Source organism: Salvelinus sp. IW2-2015, linkage group LG6.1 (assembly GCF_002910315.2).
Source record: "Salvelinus sp. IW2-2015 linkage group LG6.1, ASM291031v2, whole genome shotgun sequence".
NCBI classification, from domain to species: domain Eukaryota; kingdom Metazoa; phylum Chordata; class Actinopteri; order Salmoniformes; family Salmonidae; genus Salvelinus; species Salvelinus sp. IW2-2015.
Genome location: NC_036845.1, coordinates 9,910,170 through 9,929,687, shown reverse-complemented (window position 1 = coordinate 9,929,687; position 19,518 = coordinate 9,910,170). Strand labels below are relative to the sequence as shown.

General features: G+C 43.4%; 2 protein-coding genes across 5 annotated transcripts in view; both read right to left on the bottom strand.

The window, feature by feature from the left end:
• Positions 1 to 1,154: 1,154 nt before the first annotated feature.
• Positions 1,155 to 7,891, bottom strand: LOC111965033 (annexin A2). 2 transcript variants are annotated; one of them, XM_023988979.2, is made up of 13 exons: positions 7,770 to 7,891; positions 5,342 to 5,408; positions 5,053 to 5,155; positions 4,782 to 4,876; positions 4,496 to 4,609; positions 3,850 to 3,940; positions 3,560 to 3,639; positions 3,054 to 3,113; positions 2,759 to 2,849; positions 2,562 to 2,657; positions 2,368 to 2,426; positions 2,018 to 2,128; positions 1,155 to 1,315 (listed from the first exon to the last, which is right to left on the bottom strand). In XM_023988979.2, exons 2-13 carry the CDS (start codon positions 5,387 to 5,389, stop codon positions 1,253 to 1,255), a joined length of 1,011 nt encoding a protein of 336 aa, XP_023844747.1. In that variant the 5' UTR covers positions 5,390 to 5,408; positions 7,770 to 7,891; the 3' UTR covers positions 1,155 to 1,252. The 2 variants fall into 2 exon arrangements, with proteins under 2 accessions (XP_023844747.1, XP_023844748.1); XM_023988980.2 differs by lacking the exon at positions 5,342 to 5,408.
• A 553-nt stretch (positions 7,892 to 8,444) lies between these two features.
• The window catches only part of LOC111965032 (rho guanine nucleotide exchange factor 2), a 47,467-nt gene continuing 36,393 nt past the window's right edge, over positions 8,445 to 19,518 (bottom strand). For all 3 annotated transcript variants that reach the window (XM_023988978.2, XM_023988975.2, XM_023988973.2), the window contains 18 exons: positions 19,241 to 19,308; positions 19,045 to 19,108; positions 18,661 to 18,793; positions 18,296 to 18,549; positions 17,773 to 18,023; positions 17,429 to 17,554; positions 14,482 to 14,599; positions 14,060 to 14,308; positions 13,813 to 13,889; positions 13,422 to 13,594; positions 13,173 to 13,240; positions 12,812 to 13,003; positions 12,278 to 12,388; positions 12,098 to 12,156; positions 11,885 to 11,977; positions 11,367 to 11,753; positions 10,999 to 11,176; positions 8,445 to 9,997 (listed from right to left, as the gene is read on the bottom strand). In XM_023988978.2, the coding sequence (XP_023844746.2) occupies positions 9,936 to 9,997; positions 10,999 to 11,176; positions 11,367 to 11,753; positions 11,885 to 11,977; positions 12,098 to 12,156; positions 12,278 to 12,388; positions 12,812 to 13,003; positions 13,173 to 13,240; positions 13,422 to 13,594; positions 13,813 to 13,889; positions 14,060 to 14,308; positions 14,482 to 14,599; positions 17,429 to 17,554; positions 17,773 to 18,023; positions 18,296 to 18,549; positions 18,661 to 18,793; positions 19,045 to 19,108; positions 19,241 to 19,308 (2,663 nt within the window). In that variant the 3' untranslated portion in view covers positions 8,445 to 9,935. The remainder of the gene's footprint in view (positions 9,998 to 10,998; positions 11,177 to 11,366; positions 11,754 to 11,884; positions 11,978 to 12,097; positions 12,157 to 12,277; positions 12,389 to 12,811; positions 13,004 to 13,172; positions 13,241 to 13,421; positions 13,595 to 13,812; positions 13,890 to 14,059; positions 14,309 to 14,481; positions 14,600 to 17,428; positions 17,555 to 17,772; positions 18,024 to 18,295; positions 18,550 to 18,660; positions 18,794 to 19,044; positions 19,109 to 19,240; positions 19,309 to 19,518) is intronic.

Genomic DNA, 19,518 nt, shown 5'->3' with positions numbered 1-19,518 from the left:
ACACACACTGTTATTGCTACTATGGACATGAAACATCCCCTCTTGAAGTCCACCCCCAAATATCAACTACTACTAATAAATGTCTCCCAGTTTAGAAACCACAGTCATTGTAAGTTGTAAATCAGTCGGAGGAATACAGATAAGACGTGGAGGAAGGTGAGACCAAAAAATGGACAAGAATCAAATGGCGGAAGTAGAAGAACAGTCCCTTATATAGAATGTACATGGTCTCAAAGGTGAGCTCATTCAACGTGGAGAAGGGAGACAATTTACTGTTGGTTGACAAAGCTGTAATCCTGACAGCCAGTCATTCACTATCAGGGTGTCACTTTTCAATAGCTGGACATGGCACACATATGCAAGAAATTAGCCAGTGGTTCACCAACTTTTTAATGACATGACCCCAACTAAGCTTTTGGAATTTGCCTGGGACCCATCACGTGAAACAAACCAGGGTATCTTTTCATGATCCAGTCAGCAGTCAAACCTTTTATGTTTAAAACTAACTTTTATTATTTATCGTTTTCAACTTTGTACAAGTTCAAAGTTGCATTATTAAGGAACAGTTACATGTGGTTTTTGATGCGTCTCATCATAGGATCCAAACTCTTTGTCTCGACTCATATAAACATCCAAGGCTGCCAACATCACATTTGATGAAAACTGATTGAATCAGGTGCCACCTCTTGTGGAGCTTCGGAGTGGCAACAACATAGTTTGGGGACACGGTGCCTTGTCTATATAATGATAGGGGAAACATTGCCATAGGATGAAAGTGCTTCTATTTTTACTGATTGACAATCCATAGGCCCAGCCAGTCCATGGTCATGGTGGGAGGGTGGGTAATGGTGGGGAGGGGATGAGGGGAGTCTGAGATGCTAGCTATGAGATGCTTGAGGGATATTAATACTTCCTGGCTGACATTGACCTGGGATTAGGACGAACAGAGGGAGAGAGATACTTAGAATGTGAAGCACCTGGGCCCTGTTCCCCACCAACCTTCACACACACTGGATGATATTCATAGAAGTAGAAACAAAGTGTGAGATGTTTGAAATTCGGTTACTATAAGGCAAATGACCCCTTCATAATGGTTAGCACTATGGGTGATATAGACTTGGTAAAATTATGGCAAAATGTGCTGAAATATCAAAGACGTGTAAATTGTTTAATGGAGTGACATAATACCAGTTCTTAGGTTACAACAATGGAAATAATATGTACTGTGTGTAGGTTAAAAGGTATTCTTCCTTTACAGGTCTTCAGATCGACACAAGGCTAGGAGAGCCTGCTGCATCTCTCCTTTGTATTCTTTCTGTGGGTGTGAGAGAGAGGGACGTAGTTATGTCAGAGTTACAAACAACAAACCTTTCAGAATGACTATTCAATGTATTGGTGCGCGTGCTGTAGGAGTAAAATGAGATGTATAGGACAGCACATAGATGTATAAGCTAGCTGAACATTAAAAATAGACTTCTAAGACAATTGCACACACTAAGGATAGGGGAGAGCAGAACAAAGGGCAACTGGACACACTAATGCTAGAACAGACACATAGTCTGACAAATTCCACTCAGGACACATACCAGAGACACGTAGGCGCCTAGGGAAATTGGACACCTAGATATATAGTCTGCTGATTCCCTTAAGTGCATGAGACCAGACATGTAGGCGCCTAAGAGAATTGGACACACTAAGATAGGGGGTCCAGCCACCATTATAAACTAATTGAAAGCAGATGGCGTTATAGGGCGTGAACAAGTAGGAAGCTTGAACTAAAGGATGATGGTGGGGAATGACTTCAGAAAGGAAACTTMATTTGCATAGGGGATGGACATAATACTATGTGTGTATAAATATAGGAAATGGACTTCTGGGAGGTGTGTGTTCCGCGGGGTGTTCCTCGGGGACATGCCAGTTGGCTATACAATTGTAATAAAAATCATATTTGAGTTCACAAAGTTCTTGTAAGAGTTATATTTGAAGTGATTTTCCACGACAGTGCCTATGTCTTCACCTGCAATGTAGAGTAGAGTGAAGTGTTGGTCAGTCTGCGATACTCGATTCTCACACAGAGGAGGTCCTCTTCACTGTGGCTGATAAGAATCCCCTGCACCAAACTGCCTTTCTGCAGGACACATACACCAGAAACATAGACAATTTGAATGAACCTGGCTTACAGAAGACTCTGCCTCAARACCTGACACAAAGGCACAGAAATCGATAATCTTACGAGTTCGCAATGCCCACTACACTTGCCAACTACACCTCACAGCACAACAATAATAGTCATGTAGCCAGTGTGAGTCTGGAGTAGAGTCACTGAAACAGAATGTGGAGTAGACCATCATATGACATGAAACTCACCTTAATGTTGCTGTGTAGACGCTGGGCCAGGAACAAAGGAATACTTCGGATGGAGCCAACTACAGATGGAAAGAATCAATACATACTGTTAATTCATGTTTGTCATACTGTCAAACATACACAAACACACATTTGAGCATTTGAAGAAGTTGATAGTTAGTCTTGCACAAAGCAATTGAACAAGGCTGTCTTACCCAGAGTGCGGAAGCCAAGCCTCAGGTCCCCAGAGAAGTGACTCTGTACTGTTTTATCCACAGTCTCCCCTCTCAGATCCTCCAACCTGGATAGCACTGAGAGATAGAGAGAGGGGAAGAGGGGTAATGGAGGCTACAGCCATACCAGGGCTAGGAAGAGAGACAGCGAATGGATGAAAGAGAAATTTGTTTGTTACCTCTGTTGAGATGGTTTGAGTCTCTCGTGGTTAACACCTGAATCCAGGGGGCTGGGTCCTTTTTCTTACCATTCACATTATCATTCAGTGCCTACACACACACACACACACACACACACACACACACACACACACACACACACACACACACACACACACACACACACACACACACAACACACCACACAACACACACACACACACACAACACAACACACACTCAAAGGATATCAAGAGTACTGCTTAATTGAAGGAGCTTTCTGGAGTAATTTTGGGCTTGAGGAAGAACACTCACCTTAACATCCTGGTCAATGAGCTGATCATCAACCATCTCCTTTGAATTCAGCTCCTCCTTCTTGGTATTAAAGCACAAATGGCACCTTTCACTTTGTTCAAATTAGACATTATTTTCTCTGACTGATCTATACAGCTTATTCTGTGCAAGGGGGTGAAAACTTGACAAGGCACTCTAACTTACTATGCGTATAATGCATTCACTCTTAGAAAAAAGGTTCCAAGGGGTTCTTCAGCTGTCTCTAAAGAGAAGTCCTTTTGGTCCAGGTAGAACCCTTTTTGCTTCCATGTAAAACCCTCTGTGGAAAGGGTTTACCTGGAACCGAAAGTGTTCTACATGGAACCAAAAAGGGTTCTTCAAACGGTTCTCCTATGGGGACAGCCGAAGAACCCATTTAGTTCTAGATAGCATCTTTTTTTTCCTTAGTGAACTACACGTAGATTTCAATATTGAGACATCAAGTCTCAGACCAGAACGAGAATCTGCTAAAAGAAGAGTGGCAGTACCTTGAGTATGGCCAGTACCAGCTTAGTGAAGTCTTTACTAGTCTCACTGATAAGATCATTCTCCAAGTAACGTCCAAACTCTGAAACAAAAGCAGAATAAGCTACAGTAGGGCACACGTGTGTGTGTGTGTGTGTGTGTGTGTGTGTGTGTGTGTGTGTGTGTGTGTGTGTGTGTGTGTGTGTGTGTGTGTGTGTGGTGTGTGTGTGTGTGTGTGTGTTGTGTGTGGTGTGTGTGTGTGTGTGTATATATTGCAAGAGTGTATGTGTTACCCACAGACAGTAATTCTCACCCTGTTTGTAGGCAATAGTGGCATCTTTAAGCTGCTGTGGTGATTTGGTACACAACACAGCCAATAGACTCTCTTCATCTGTACCAATACCCTGTAACAAACAATTACACATTTAAAGTGATTTGTTCCAGTGATGTAGCCAAGTCACTAAATCCTGAGTCCAAGTGAAGTCCCAAATCCCTAGTGTTCGAGTCCGAGTTGAAGTCTGAGTCCTTTATACTCGAATCACGAGTCCCTTGGTGTGCTAAAAGTAGCTGTCAAACCATTTTTTAAGTTAAATATCATTACAGTGTTGCACATTTGTAAGRCTAAATAGATAATACAGCTATCTAACATTTGATGTTGTTAAATTATGCACAAGAGAGAGATTTTCTGACAACAAAGTCACAACTGGCCAAGTCCAAGTCACCACTGGTSGAGTCTGAGTTGAGTCATGAAAATCGTGACTTGAGTCTGAGTCAAGTCCGAGTCCTGGGCTCGAGTACTACAACACTGATTCATTCACACACACAGAATACACAAAGACCCACACATTCATTCAAACCACATTACAGTACATMCAGTAATTACACACCTAAAAATACAATTAACATGTATTACATGCTTATTACAATGATCATTGAAATAACAGGTGATCTGCTCTCACCTCCATGGTCTGTCTGAGGCGATGGGCGTCAAACTGAGAGGGGGTCATCATCAGCCCCAGCATGAGTTGCTCCGGCCCACCTGACAGAGCTTTCTTCAGGGCAGGACATAACTCCTACAGAGGAGGGGTAGATAGAGACTGTTGGGCTGGGTTCCAATGCCATATATCACATCCCTTCCCACAGTCCCCTTATAGATGTAAAAGTAGTCAATAGGTAGGCTGACAGATCCACAAAGTGTTAGGCTGGCAGATCCACATAGTGTTTCAAACAGGTAGTGATAGTTACCTTCTGTGTGAGGTTATGGTAGGACTCCGCGATGCTCTGTCTCTGAGCATTGTTTCGATTGGTCAGGATTCTCACCAGAGTGTTCACGTCACTGGCTAATAAACTCACACACACACATATTTTGAATACCTCATCCAATATGTATGTATGATACTAACTACTTCAAACATTCACACTATCAGATTGATGAAATTCTCAGGCAACAAATTGTTTTCAATGAGCTATGGTACTGATTTACTTCATTAGCGGACATTCAATCCTTGAATAGTACCTTTGCTCTCCAAGGCAGTTTGAATTTCGCGGGCGTCCTTCTCTGAGTTGAAGTTGGGGAAGGGTCGCACAGTGCCCAGTGTACCCCACCACATCGCATGAGACTGAACAAGACAGGGGAGAGAGGGGTGGTGTCACTGAGTCACTACAGTAAACATCTATCACTGACATTTACTGTCTAGCTTCCGTCATGTTGCGTTTAGCCATTCTTTCTTTTTRGTTTAGTCCAGATGAAGGAGAGGAGATGAGGAGAACGTTTCTTCAGACTAAGGAGATGCAGGTTCACTTACACTTGCTTTGGGAGAGGTATTTTGCATAGACTTCAGCAGAGCTTCCATGATGGGAGTGACAGAGTAACTGCGATTGAGATTAGGCATAATTAGTGTTGGGGTTATTTGACAATTAATATATATACATATATAAAATATGTATACAAATATTTCAAATATTCAATGCAATATTATATATTATAAAACGGATTGTTTGAATCCTAGATGCTGATTGGTTGTTAGCAAGGATTTATTCACGATAATTCCCAAATACCATGATGCCATAATTCCAATGTCCCGCAGTTCAATTGTCCAACTCTGCATTGATACATTTACCATTGCCAAATCAGGTACCCAAACTACAGACATTAGATATTTATGCAATAGAAACTTTGTCTTCATGTATCAATTCACAAACAATCAGTGATTACCCAAGGAAAGAAGAGAGGAAATAGAAAGTTTTTGAACAGGGCCACAATGGTCGGTGAAGTCCATCCAAAATACTTTAACTTCATTGCCCTCTAGTGTCGCAAATGTACAGAAGAGTATTAGGGATAAGTGAAGGGAAGTGGTGATACTTGTATATATATTTTTTTTACTATAGTATTTTTTTAAAGTGGGAATATTTTGAGAATAAAGTGGCAACTTTTTGAGAATAAAATCGAAATAAAATTTTGAGAATAAAGTCAAAATTGTGAGAATAAAGTCGCAGTTATATTTCAAGATTAAAGTAGGGAATTTGGTTAACTGCATGTCTCCCTGCAATTAGATGACCTGGTGAAACGATACTTTAGAATTGGCTTTAGTAACAAGGAAATCCTTTATCTTTTAGCACATAATAACCATATTATTATAAGTAGGCCAAACCCCTGTCATGGACATAGCATAGCAACGGGGCAGAGGTTTGGGTAAAGCGCCGTCTGCGACAGTAATTTTACATTCCATTATTATAATCTAACAGTCAACAGGTCTAGCCTCTAGCCTCTATAAGGTGAACAGGTGGTAGCCTAAATTAGCAGTATAGCTGAGACAAATAGTTTATAACGGAGATGTGCCTGTTTTGAGATATGCATCCTTCATTCCTCCCATCCTTGAAAACATCACCGATAGATGGATAGTGAAAGGAGATATTATGCTAGGCTACCAATCAAGTAATGTCAGATCAGTGATTATTTCTTTATAGCCTATCATAATGTATCTAATAGGCCTATATTTAGACCCATGATTATTTCTAGAAAGGAATCAACCATGAATATATTCAAACAGCGCCTCGGATTAGCTGGTTTGCGCATGCATGAGATGTCCTTGAGTTGCCTCCTCCCACAGATATTTGCGTAAAACCCACGCTTCATTGTTCATTCCTCCCGCAGCGGTTGGATTGGCCTATCATTTACTTTCACTTGCCCACTTTAATGTAAGATTAGCCTACAGGTTAAAGTACTCAATCTAATGGACCGCTATAGGTTTAGTGTGCTGAGAACAGCGTTGTTGTAGCGAATTTGGAGAGCAGTTTGACATTGGACACATACACACGCATATTACCCAGGATCCCAAGATAATTCGTTTTATTGAGTGTGTTATAGTAGCCTACTAGCCTATCGTTAGAAGTATAGTTGCCATAAGGCGGAAATACTACTATTAGTAAAGCATCATGGATAAAGTAGTTAATAGTATCCATTATGCACAGATGTTTGCAAGGCGTTCCCCTAGGCTACGCATCAGAACGTTGTAGCGAATTCGGAGGGCAGACTGACAGGGACTCAACCCCCGTTCTTGTTCATGCGAGATATTAGATCATTAGATTGATAAACGTGAGTGCACAGTGACGCCTGTTTGAACGAGTGTATTATATCATTAAATTGATGGCCATTTGTTTGTTTTGCCCCTACTTTTAACCGCCCACACACACACACACCTACATGCATACACACCCAACCCGCCGCACTTCTCGAAATATTGCCACTTTATTCTAGAAATATTGACACTTTATTCTAAAATATTTTGCTACTTTTTTAAAGTACTAGCTTGCAAAAAAATATATAATCCAAGTAACGCCACCCCTTGCTCTTTTTTTTCTTCACTTGGCCCTAATACTCTTCCGTACAAATTAAACTTCAGCGTTGTGTCATTTCTGCTTGCATTGCATATCACAAAACTCAACATCTGGTCAGAGCAAGCAAATAGTGCTCCGACCTGACTCTACAGACTCTAAATTCATCTCGTCTCTGGCGATGTTGCCTACAACAAACTGTCTAGCCCAACAATCTAGAAATTCCTCCATGTGAAAAAACGCAGGGAAACCAAACGTTTTTTCTGTCGCTTATCACCATATCGTTTACAAAAATAAAACATACAATTATGAACTTCATAAATCAAGGATTATATATTGTTAAAAATATATGTCTCCAACAATTTATGTCATTGTACAGCATAATGAAATGAAACGCACCTGATAGTCCCGTTTCGTATCCGCTTGACAGGAGAGGTCTCTGAAATTACTTTATGTTTTCGTCTATTTCCAAGACAACCGGGTGTGGCTGCAGCGCAACAGATGGGATATGGCTATGGTGGACTTGAAGCACTCACTCATTCATTTTATAACCATGGGCGTATCTCTATTGACAGGTAGGCTATCTTGGTTGTAGAAATTCCTGGCCATGGACTCCCTTACATTTCACATGTGGAAAATCACATGATTTCACATTACATTTCAAATGTCAAAACGTGTTTTTGGAACACTTCACATGGGATCACGTTTTCACATGTTGTCATGTGTTATCACATTAACTTCACATAAGATCACATGTGATCACATGAAAGCATGTGTTTTTGGAACACTTCACGTGTTCACATGTGAAATTCCTGTGGTTTTTCCATAAGTGCAATAAGCCTACCTGGCCGTTAGTTCAGTTCACCAGTCTGATAGGAAATGGATAAAACCTGGAGTAAAACCAATACATGATAAGATAGATGGAGCTATAATAAAATCACTTGTGTATCCAGTACTTTCATGTGGAAAGTTGGATATCAGACACACTGTCACACACACACAGAATGTTGCACACCTGTCAGAGGGCGACCCCCTCCCAACACACACGCGCCAATAACAACTTCCAAGCCACTCTAGATTTCTGTAAGATTTATAAACTGCACACAAAATGAACAATAATTGTAACTGAAATAAAAATTATAAAAAGACAATAAAATTACAACATTAACGTTAAAAGTCATTTTCTTTTTTCAGAACAGATCAAATATTTATACAAATACTTCCTATAGAATATATGTAGCATATAAAGAAAAAAACATGTTTTAAAAAAAAAGTATTTCAAACAAGGAAACACCTTTTGAATCCAGTCAAATCATTTCTATTCGTACATAATAGTCGCTTCATGGTCAAGGGGTGAGCTCAAAAACAGTTCGAAAAATTTTGACTTTTTGTTAAAGGAGGTTTTGGTTGGTGTCAGTGTTGCTGGTGGAGTTGGCTGGTAGCAACAGTTTATCATCCTAAAAACCATAAGGGTGAAATACATTARARACRATCAAAGTCAATTCCACCGGCAAATCTGAACTCACGATTGAGTGTAGTGTAAACCACGTTTTAGTAGTTTGTGTATGAAACATACAACTGTAGATTAGATATGAGGTCAAAATATTCCAGGTACAGTCTGTCAGATTAGTCAATCCTTATTCTAAGGATGCAATTCTTTATCCTAATTCAAATCTGTTTTTTGGTTCAATATGGTCCTTCTGTGTGTATCCTCCAAAAGTCAGAACAGTTCATTGCAAACCCCGCCCTCCCCATTTTTATAAAATATTCCGTATAAAACCACTCATGGTGGCTCACTACTGTTGTCTTCTTAGAAAAAAGAAACAATTTGGTTTATGAAAAGCACAAGAGTTTAAGTGTTTGTATTCAAGAAGGAATTGGGGTGGGGGTGAGAGTTGATTAATACCCACACATTTTTTAAAACAACTATATAAAGTATACATATATATATATCCTTGCAGGTATATATATATATATATATCCTCCTTTTCTGTCCTGTCCTCCCCCTTTTCCTGTCCCGCCCTCCTTTACTGGTCCAAGTTCAGTTTCAATCAGTCAGCTCCACCACCACAGACAAACCAGGTCTGTAGAGAGGTGACACTAAATGTACAACAATGACAGGCAGTTACAGTACAGAATAGTTCCTACTGGTATCAGCAGACACCTATAGATCAACAGTCCACCATTAGAATTCCATTGTTTACGAACCGGATCCTCCTCTTCACCCCTAATCCCTCTCTCTTATTACTCATCCTTGTTTTGAAAAGGGAAAGAAGAAACGAAGTGTGGGATTGGAAAACGGGATTCAATCCCGCGGATGAAGCTTTTAACATAACATTAGAAAAACATATAACATCTCCGAACTAACATATACCATGATACAATACACAATTCCTGGGTAGGCTTTCTATGCCAAAGAAAGACGAATAGATGGAATCACTGAAGATAAGTTCTATCAGGTCTGGTTGGTTGAAGGTTGAGAATATGTTGGTCCAGCTCTCAAGTTCTGTTTTCTGGTTTGCGTATCCAGTTTGAGGTCAATGTTAACTCGGAACAGTCTCGGAATCAGCCTTTGGATTCCTGCGCTTCCGGTCCGCACTCGCTCTCCTCCGGGATATCCTGGAGATCTGAGGAGGTCATTGAAGGTTATTCATATGAATAAATATGTTATTAATACGTTTAATAACGTTTGAATAACGTGTTGATCCAAACAAGACTAGCTTGCTCAGTAATGTAAATAGAGGTTCCAATCAAGATGCGACTGTTATGTACACTGAGTTACCAGACATTGACTGATACAATAAGGACTGTGGACAGAGGGAGTTAAATATTGTCAGAGGTATCCACCCTTTATGCACACAGAAAGAAAGAATGGGGAGATGTGCATTGATTGAGTAAGAAGGGCATAAAAAACAGTGACTGTCTCTCAATACTCTAAATGTCGCCTCTAAACCTACCATATACCGTATGATCAAAGTTGAATGAAAATGTATGAAAAGTGTGGAAAAGTAAAGAGTGGAGAGGACAGAGCGCTATTATTGACTATCAACAAGCAGCCATTAAGAGAGGGCAGAGAGATAGAGGGAGGGCAGGACATGGTGCACAAAACTCTGTCTACTCTAGAAACAGCTGAGAAATCGGTGCCAAACAGATAGCTAGAGATATGACGTGGCGACACACCTTCAACATGCAGAGGTAGAGAAATATGGCAGGGCTGAAAGAACATAACAAGTGTGTGTGTGTGTGACTAATTCAACTAGGTGTGATATGGTTAAAGGTCAGAAATAGACACCATAGGGATTTTTGGGGGATTCCATTGATTTGGCCAATCCCAAAGTTATCGAGTCAACCACCTCTATCTCACTGATTACACCCTACCAATGACTAATACTTTAGTGGCCCTAGATATTCCTTCTATTTTTGTTTTTTACTAAACATACAAACGTATACATATAAACAACAATTTACAGATGTACACAAACAGACACACACAAACAATGACTACATCTCATCTGCCCAGACCCACATGCTCACACCTCCATCCCTAGTGCCTGCATTACTGCTTTCCCTTAGATATTCCAATTACACTCAATACAGGAAAGATGCACACTGGGGGTCAATTACTCACCTCTTGGACTGTCGGAGCGTGGTGAAACCTTCACTACATCCGCCTCTTCCTCTGACTCCTCCTCTTCCTCCTCACTGCCTTCCTGTACGCCATCCAATTGGTCCACTGGTTCCTGACAGGCCAATGGGGCGACAGGGCTGGGCTCGCCATCACCACTTCCTCTCCTTTTAGCGGGAGCCTAGTAAAGGAGAAAAGTCCTCATATCCTGTTTGAGCTCACCTGCAGATCAACCACTAGTACTTCCTGAATGGCTTAGTGATTCAGCCAGTTGGGGTGAGGACTGTAAGTCTACCTAAACCCAAACACACTTGACCCCAAACTCCCACACTTGACATTCACACACCTCTGCCAGATGTTACTTTGCTCACCTGCTCTAAGGCTGTAACATCCACCACAATGTCTTCGTTGCTGCCTCTGCTGCCTCTCCTGCCCCTCCTGCCCCTCCTGCCTTTATTGTCCCTGATCTGCTGCTCCAGCTGAGCCCGGGCCCTCTCGCTCTCCCTCAGCTTGGCCTCCAGGGGGCGCAGCCTCACCACCTCCTCCTGCAGCAGATCATGCTGCTTCTGGAGCATGGCCATCTCCCCCATGGCTGCCACCGTGCCCGCATCCAGACCTGTGTCACGTGACATGGAACGGCACAGCCTGGGGAAGGAGTTTGGAGGAGTGGGGGTGGGAGTGGGGGAACCTGAGGAGGCAGGGCCTGTGCCCTCATGGAGGCGGAGCTCGAGGACAGAGTCTTGGTGAATGACGGCGGCCTGGGAGAGGGAGGGAGAGAGAGGAAGGGGAGAGTGAGTTTTGAATCTAGGTTGGAGCTGGGGTGTAGGGAAGGACCACATATGCAATACAAAATGCCTCAAATGGATTCCAGTGTGTTATTCAGCCTCACCTGTAGAGAGTGGAGATGAGCACTGAGGTTCACAAGCCTCTGACACACCTCCTCATTTAGGGGTCTGTCCTGTAGCTGGTTACCATTTCTGTCCTGAAAGGATAAAGAACACCCACAAAACAATAAGTCATTATAAACTGATTATGTACTACAGTCACAGTTGTGACTTATGTATATGTTATCCAACCCTAAGGCACAGTCATCCTCTCTCACCTTGGACGCTGGACTTCCTTTGATTTCATGAGTCCCGTTGACTGAGATCGAATCTCCATCTGTAAATGGGTGGGACAGAAGGAGAGAGAAAGTGAGCTGATTGGTAAGTGAGAGCTGAAACACTGTAGAGACCACACTCCACCATCTCCCAGGGGTAAAAGACAAAGCGAAAGCACTCACTGCTCACTGGCGCCCCTTTGTTGTTCTGGTCACCATTGGTACCGTTGGTGCTACCGTTGGACTTGGGAAGCTCTATGTTGGAGCCCAGCAGCAACTCACTCAGCCTGTCAACTGATGAAAGGGCAGAAGGAGAGGGAATTAAAAACTAAAAGAAAAAGAGGCATAGCAACGTTAATAACACAATGTAACATCGTCCTAGTCACTGAATAACACTACACCCAGGGGTTAATAACGGAGGTTTCGTTGGTGATCTCAGATTGACTCCTGAGAGGTTATGGCTAGCTGATACTCATACTCTTATAGGGTGCTCATTATTTAATTATACCTCTCTATTTGCAGTGTTAAGCTCTGGGTTAGGCTTCATTTAATACCTGCCTCTCTGTAAGACAACATTAACACTCACCTTACCCTCTATGGCACTGACCTAGGATGACCCAACCCTACACCAGCCTCTCACCTCACTATTAGGTGGTGAAAAGTCAAACTGACCATAGATCAGGTATTAGAATGAAGGTACATTCTACATTTCCTTACCCTCTGAGATGGCGTCGGTGAGTAGGTATTCCGCCTGGGGTGCGTAGGGGGTGTCGGCCCGGAAGATGTTCCTAGAGTTGGTGGGGGGTGTGACCTCCTGACCCCCACCAGTGACCTCAGCCAGGTCAGAGAACAGAGTCACTCTCTCCTGGAGGAGCTCCAGCACCTCTCTGTCCTTCTGCTGGATGTCAGCTAGAAACACATTCGAGTCAGTAAGATGCATCTTCAGGTCTAAAACGGCTGAATATTCAGAACGATACGGATGTTGTCTATTAAGGGAAGATAAATAGACAAGTGTAGCACAGGAATGAGATAGAAAGAGACGGGTGGAGGAGTGTGAGGAGAGGAGAAGATGTTGTACCTCTGAGTCGGCGCAGTAAGGCCTTGTCCTCTGTCTCTATCAGGGGGAAGTCCTCTCTGGACGGACAGCTGGAGGGAGAGAGAGAGAGTGAGGAGAAGGTGAGGTATGGTCGAAATAAGGATAATGCCGGAGCATAAGGAAGGACCACTAGGATTCCAATAAAGATAATAGAGAATTCTCAAAATTGAAATCGGCAATGCTCTGAATGAGTTGAGTAGGTGTGTGTTTGTGTGTATTACAGTAGCTGACCTGCTGACTGTCTGCTGTATGAGTCTCATCCAGTTGTTCCTGTCGTCTCGTGAGGCGCCGTGCAGCTCGTACATCTCTGGGGGGGTGGAGTCACTGATCAGGAACATCCCTCGCTCCTGATTGGCTATGTCCCTCACGATCAGGTTCTTCAGAGACAACACTGCAGGCTTGTCCTAAGAGAGAGAGAGAGAGAGAGAGAGAGAGAGAGAGAGAGAGACCGAAAGGGGGGAGGGGTTAGCTCTGTGATTTAACGCTTAGACTAAATAAAGTTAGATGTGTGGAAAGGCAAAGACAGAAGCAATGGAGGACCTGCTGGACAAAAGTCAGAACGCAGAAGAGATGAGTAGAGAGGAGGATGAATCAGATGGGTGGAAAGGAGGGGCAGACTTACTATGCAGGGGAATAAATACTTCTGGTCCTTCTCCTGCATGAACACCAGGATGTCTGTCATCAGCAGGACCTGCACGTCTACATAGACACACAGAGTGGAACATTGTTAAAGATACATAGAGTGTGCAACCTTGTTTCTCCACACTTATTTGGTAATAAATGTGTTATACACACTCACACTCAAAGATACACGAACAATCATACCCCTTTATCTCTCTCTCTCAGATACACACACACTCCCTCCCTACCTTTGAGTCTGGATCCTTGTGTCTTCCACAGCAGCGTTCCCTCGTGGAGGAGCGTCCTGCGGAGCAGCTCCCCTCCCCTGAACACCCCTCCTCCCCTGACCTCCGCCTGGGCCCGGGGGTCCAATCTAGCCCTGATCTCCTGAAGCCTCTGGGTCCGCTCCAGCTCTGCCACCTGCTGGTCCACAGAGCTCAACAAGTCCCGGATCAGGGACAGGGACTGGGCTAAGGACTGGGCCTCCTCTTCACTGCCTGTTGGGGGGGGGGGGGGTTTATTCTACTGCCGTGTATGTAGTGTAGTGATTATTCAGTTCTTATATGTTTTTGTCTACTCCCTGAGCTGTAGTGGCTGTTCTGTGTTCAGCTTATATGCTGTGTGAGACTGCTTACTAAGCTGCTATAGCTGTTCTGGTGTCAGGTCTTACCCTTGGTGTTGTCCAGGATGCGCTGGATGAGGACAGGGTATTTGGTGATGCGTTGAGTCACCAGCAGGATGCACTCCTGGATGCCATGGCGACGCAGCAGGGGCCCCCGGCTTACCCTCTGATTATGGGATGGATGAGATTTAATACCACTTATTATATATTTAAGCAATAAGGCCCGAGGAGGTGTGGTATATTGGCCATTATAAACTGTATGGTTCGATCCCTGAAAGCTGATTGGCTGACAGCCGTGGTATATCAGACAGTATACTGTACCACGGGTATGACAAAACATGTATTTGTACTGCTCTAATTACGTTGGTAAACAGTTTATAATAGCAATAAGGCACCTCAGGGGTTTGCGATATATGGCCAATATAGCACGGCTAAGGGCTGTGTCCAGGCACTCCGCAACTTAAGAACAGCCCTTAGCAGTGCTATATTGGTCATATACCACACTTCCCCGGCCCTTTTCTTAAGGGCTGTTCTTATACACAACGCGAAACGGAGTGCCTGGATACAGCCCTTAACCGTGATATAATGGCCATATACCACAAACCGCCGAGGTGCCTTATTGATATAATAAACTAGTTACAAACATACATTTTTTTAACCTTTATATAACTAGGCAAGTCAATTAAGAACAAATTCTTATTTTCAATGAAGGCCTAAGAACAGTGGGTTAGATCTTCAGATCTTCACCTTATCAGCTCGGGGATTTGATCTTGCAACCTTTCGGTTACTAGTCCAACGCTCTAACCATTAGGCTACCTGCCGCCCCATAAATAGGACATTAAACAAGTATTTGTGCGCCATACCCGTGTTATATGTACTGATGCTGTTTCAGCCAATCAGCATCTAGGACAAACTACCCAGTTTTATAATATACTATAATTACCACTTAGACATAACATGTAATAACACTACTAATTTGAATTGGTAAAGTAAAATAAAGGCATAGATCCATCTATGGGGGCTGAAGCCCAGGAGAAATCCCATTTGAGCTAATATACAGGAGCAGTCAAAAGTTTGGACACACCTATTCAATCAAGGGTTTTTCTTTATTTTTACTATTTTCCACATTGTAGAATAATAGTGAAGGCATAAAAACTGAAATACCACATATGGAATCATGTAGTAACCAAAAAAGTGTTAAACAAATGTTTTATATTTGAGATTCTTCAAAGTAGCCACCCTTTGCCTTACTGACAGCTTTGTACACTCTTGGCATTGTCTCAACCAGCTTCATGAGGTAGTCTCCTGGAATGTATTTCAATTAAAAGTTGTGCTTTGTTAAAAGTTAATTTGTGGAATTTCTTTCCTTCTTAACATGTTTGAGCCAATCAGTTGTGTTGTGACAAGGTTATACAGAAGACAGCCTATATGGTAAAAGACCAAGTCCATATTATGGTCAGTCATCTTGAAAATCTCAAGAACTTTGAAAGTTTCTTCAAGTGCAGTCGCAAAAACCATCAAGCGCAATGATGAAACTGGCTCTCATGAGGACCGCCACAGGAAAGGAAGACCCAGAGTTACCTCTGCTGCAGAGGATAAGTTCATTAGAGTTACCAGCCTCAGAAATTGCAGCCCAAATAAATGCTTCACAGAGTTCAAGTAACAGACACATCTCAACATCAACTGTTCAGAGGAGACTGCGTGAATCAGGCCTTCATGGTTGAATTCCTGCAAAGAAACCACTACTAAAGGACACCAATAATAAGAAGAGACTTGCCTGGGCCAAGAAACACAAGCAATGGACATTAGACCGGAGGAAATCTGTCCTTTTGTCTGATGAGTCCAAATTTGAGATTTGTGGTTCCAATCGCCGTGTCTTTGTGAAACGCAGAGTAGGTGAACGGATGATCTCTGCATGTGTGGTTCCCTCCGTGAAGCATGGAGATGGTGTGATGGTGCTTTACTAGTGACACTGTCTGTGATTTTTTTAATAATTCAAGGCACACTTAACCAGTATGGCTACCAGAGCATTCTGCAGCGATATGCCATCCCATCTGAGATTATCATTTGTTTTTCAACAGGACAATGACCCAACACACCTCCAGGCTGTGTAAGGGCTATTTGACCAAGAAGGAGAGTGATGAAGTGCTGCATCAGATGACCTGGCCTCCACAATCACCCAACTCAACCCACTTGAGATGGTTTGGGATGAGTTGGACCGCAGAGTGAAGGAAAAGCAACCAACAAGTGCTCAGCATATGTGGGAACTCCTTCAAAACTGTTGGAAAAGCATTCCATGGGAAGCTGGTTGAGAGAATGCCAAGAGTGTGCAAAGCTGTCATCAAGGCAAAGGGTGGCTACTTTAAAGAATCTCAAATATAAAACCAAACACTTTTTTGGTTACTACATGATTCCATATGTGTTATTTCATAGTACTGATGTCTTCACTATTATTCTACAATGTAGAAAATAGTAAAAATAAAGAAAAACCCTTGAATGAGTAGGTGTGTTCATACTTTTGACTGGGACTATAGATGGCAGTAAAGATATGTTAATTTTTGGGCATTTCATAGGAGCGTGATTGGACCACAAAGCTAGGACACTTACGAAAGTTTTGAGGCCAGAACACATCCTTGTGACTAGTGTTCGTTAGGTAATAAAGCAGAAATAACTTGTTCATGACTCTTTTTGAATAGAATATCTACAATGTGATAGTTGTTTCTTCCATTCAGTGTTATCTGTTCAGCACTCCTCCTCGCTAAGGCATGTGAGACACCCCTCAGCTGGTACCTCCTGACACGGACTGCTGAGCTCACACGCGCACACTCGCGCACGCACACACACGCGCACGCACACACACACTTGAATCATGCTCTTAGGCATTCTCCCCGTCTCTGTACCTCTAACCCTTCACCGTCTCTGTGACCCCCCCGCCTCACTCCATCCACCTCTCTCGCTCGCTCTTTCTCTCTCTCTCTCGCTCTTTCTCTCTTACCCGTATGAAGTGCTGAAACCTCTTGTCTCTGGCCAGCAGTTCCTTGTACAGTTTCACAGCTTTGGGGTGGCGGCTGCAAAACTCAGCATAGGCTTTCCTCATCTCATCTGCACACTGACCTGAGAACTGAAAACACACAATGGGTATCAACTCAGTCAGTGTGTGTGTGCACAATATGTTTATATTATGTATATGTTCGTTGGGTGTTTAGTATGAATGCATTCTAATGTTAATGGACGGCAAAGTTGGTACATGCGTCTCGGGTTCTGTGTGTGTGATTGTGGATGTGTGTGTGTGGGTGTTTGTCCTAACGTCTGAGTGTGTGTGCCCAGTGCGTTTCCTACCTGTTCAGTCAGTATATCCCCCAGTTGGTTGATAGTAAAGTTAGTACTGCTACCGGGGGCCAGGCTGTGTGTGCGTCGTGTCATAAGCTGGGAAAGGAAACGTGTGTGTAGCGCCATCAGCTGCTCCAGACAGGGGAAGACAGCGTGCGCCACGCCCGGCTCCAACAGCACCTCGTCCAGCATGCCCTGCCGGAACACCCCCTCCATGATCCGCAGGGTCCTCACGTGGTGGAACTCTGTCTGGATCAGCTCTGAGAGGGGCACGGAGGGGAGAACAGAGTTAGGGATATACAGTACCTTTACATAACACACAAACACACACAGAGACAGAGAGAAGAAAGGGATAGAGAGAGAGAAAGAGATAGGAATAGAAAGGAATATAGCGAGAGAGAAGAAGAGATAGAGAGAGAAGAAGAGAGGGAGAGAGAGAAAGAGAGAGAGAGTGAGGAAGAGATAGAGAGAGAAGAAGAGAGGGAGAGAGAGAAAGAGAGAGAGAAAGAGTGAGGAAGAGAGGTGTTCTCACCATAGATGACGTCTTGTCTCTTGATGACGTCTTTGCGGTGCGTCTGCAGGTAGGAGGGGTCTACGGCCCGGCTCCATGAGTCAGCCTCAAAGTCCTTCCCCTCCCTCTCCAGCTCCTCCAACATGGCAGCATAGTACACCTCCCCCTCGTCGTTGAGGGACTCCATGGACATGGCTCTGTTTCTGAAGTTCAGGGAGTCTGTGGACTGAGACAGGATCCTCCGCAGCCCCAACGGTGAGTCGTCATTCAGATTCCTGGGAACACATGTTGAACACAACAGTTACACAACGTTTCAAACCACTTCATATCAGTTCCCTACTCGCATAGGTAAACCAACTGATGACTCCACACAGCAGCCTGCTCACCCTGCGAGGTTTTGTGTGGAGACACTCTTGGAGAGGGAGAGGCCAGAGCGGACACGGCGGGAGCCCAGCAGGGACTGACGGAGACTGTCGGACGGATAGATGGCTGAGCTGGGCCGCTCCTTCATCATAGGGGCTGGAGAAAGAGAGAGAGAGAGACAGAGAGAGTGAGGAGGGGTAGAGAGAGAGACAAGGGGTTCAATTGAACTTTTCCTGTCGAAAAGGATTTAAATCCATATGATGCAGTCAGTACTACATCCATACTGCAGTGGCAGCGACCAGCCAACAGGTGGCATCACCCCTATATTCACATGCAGAAAGGAGGCATTAATTGCGAAAGAAGGAGAGGAAATAGGATAGAAGTTGTTGAGGAAAAGAGATACTAACTTTTGGTCCTCAGAGCTACGTTCTGCAACGCGGAGCTGTTCCTCACCAGGGCTAGCTTCTGTTGCTGCAAAACACACAGAGAAAACACGTTCAGACCAATGTCTCATCCAACAGTCAACTTCTCAAAGAATAAAGGCCCAACTTTTGCTTTTCATAAATAAAAAACCTTTCCTTTCCCCTCTCTCCCCTCTCTTACCYTTTGTTTCATCTTGGCACAGTTGGCCAGTGTGTCTCGACAGCGGTTGTGGATGGTGACATTGCAGGCTGCAACACAGAARCACAAAGATCAATTTCCCTGACACTCCACAATATCTGCATATGCACTGTTGATAAGAACGGCATCTAACTTCATGAAATCATGAGACAATTTTTGAGGCACTTGTTATTACGGTCACGATGCATTGCTTCCAGAGTGACTGGTGAGTACAGCTATCAAGTGAAGTTGTGAAAGGTGCCCACTCTTCCTGTTCCAGA

Bases quoted from the DNA above. Each gene is read 5' to 3' on its own strand.
- LOC111965033 (XM_023988979.2), bottom strand. From the start codon at position 5,389: ATGGAAGCTCTGCTGAAGTCTATGCAAAATACCTCTCCCAAAGCAAGT. The intron at 5,156-5,341 runs GTAAGTGAACCT...TGTCTTGTTCAG, and splicing joins ATACCTCTCCCAAAGCAAGT to TCTCATGCGATGTGGTGGGG. The intron at 2,427-2,561 runs GTAAGACAGCCT...TTCCATCTGTAG, and splicing joins GCTTGGCTTCCGCACTCTGG to TTGGCTCCATCCGAAGTATT.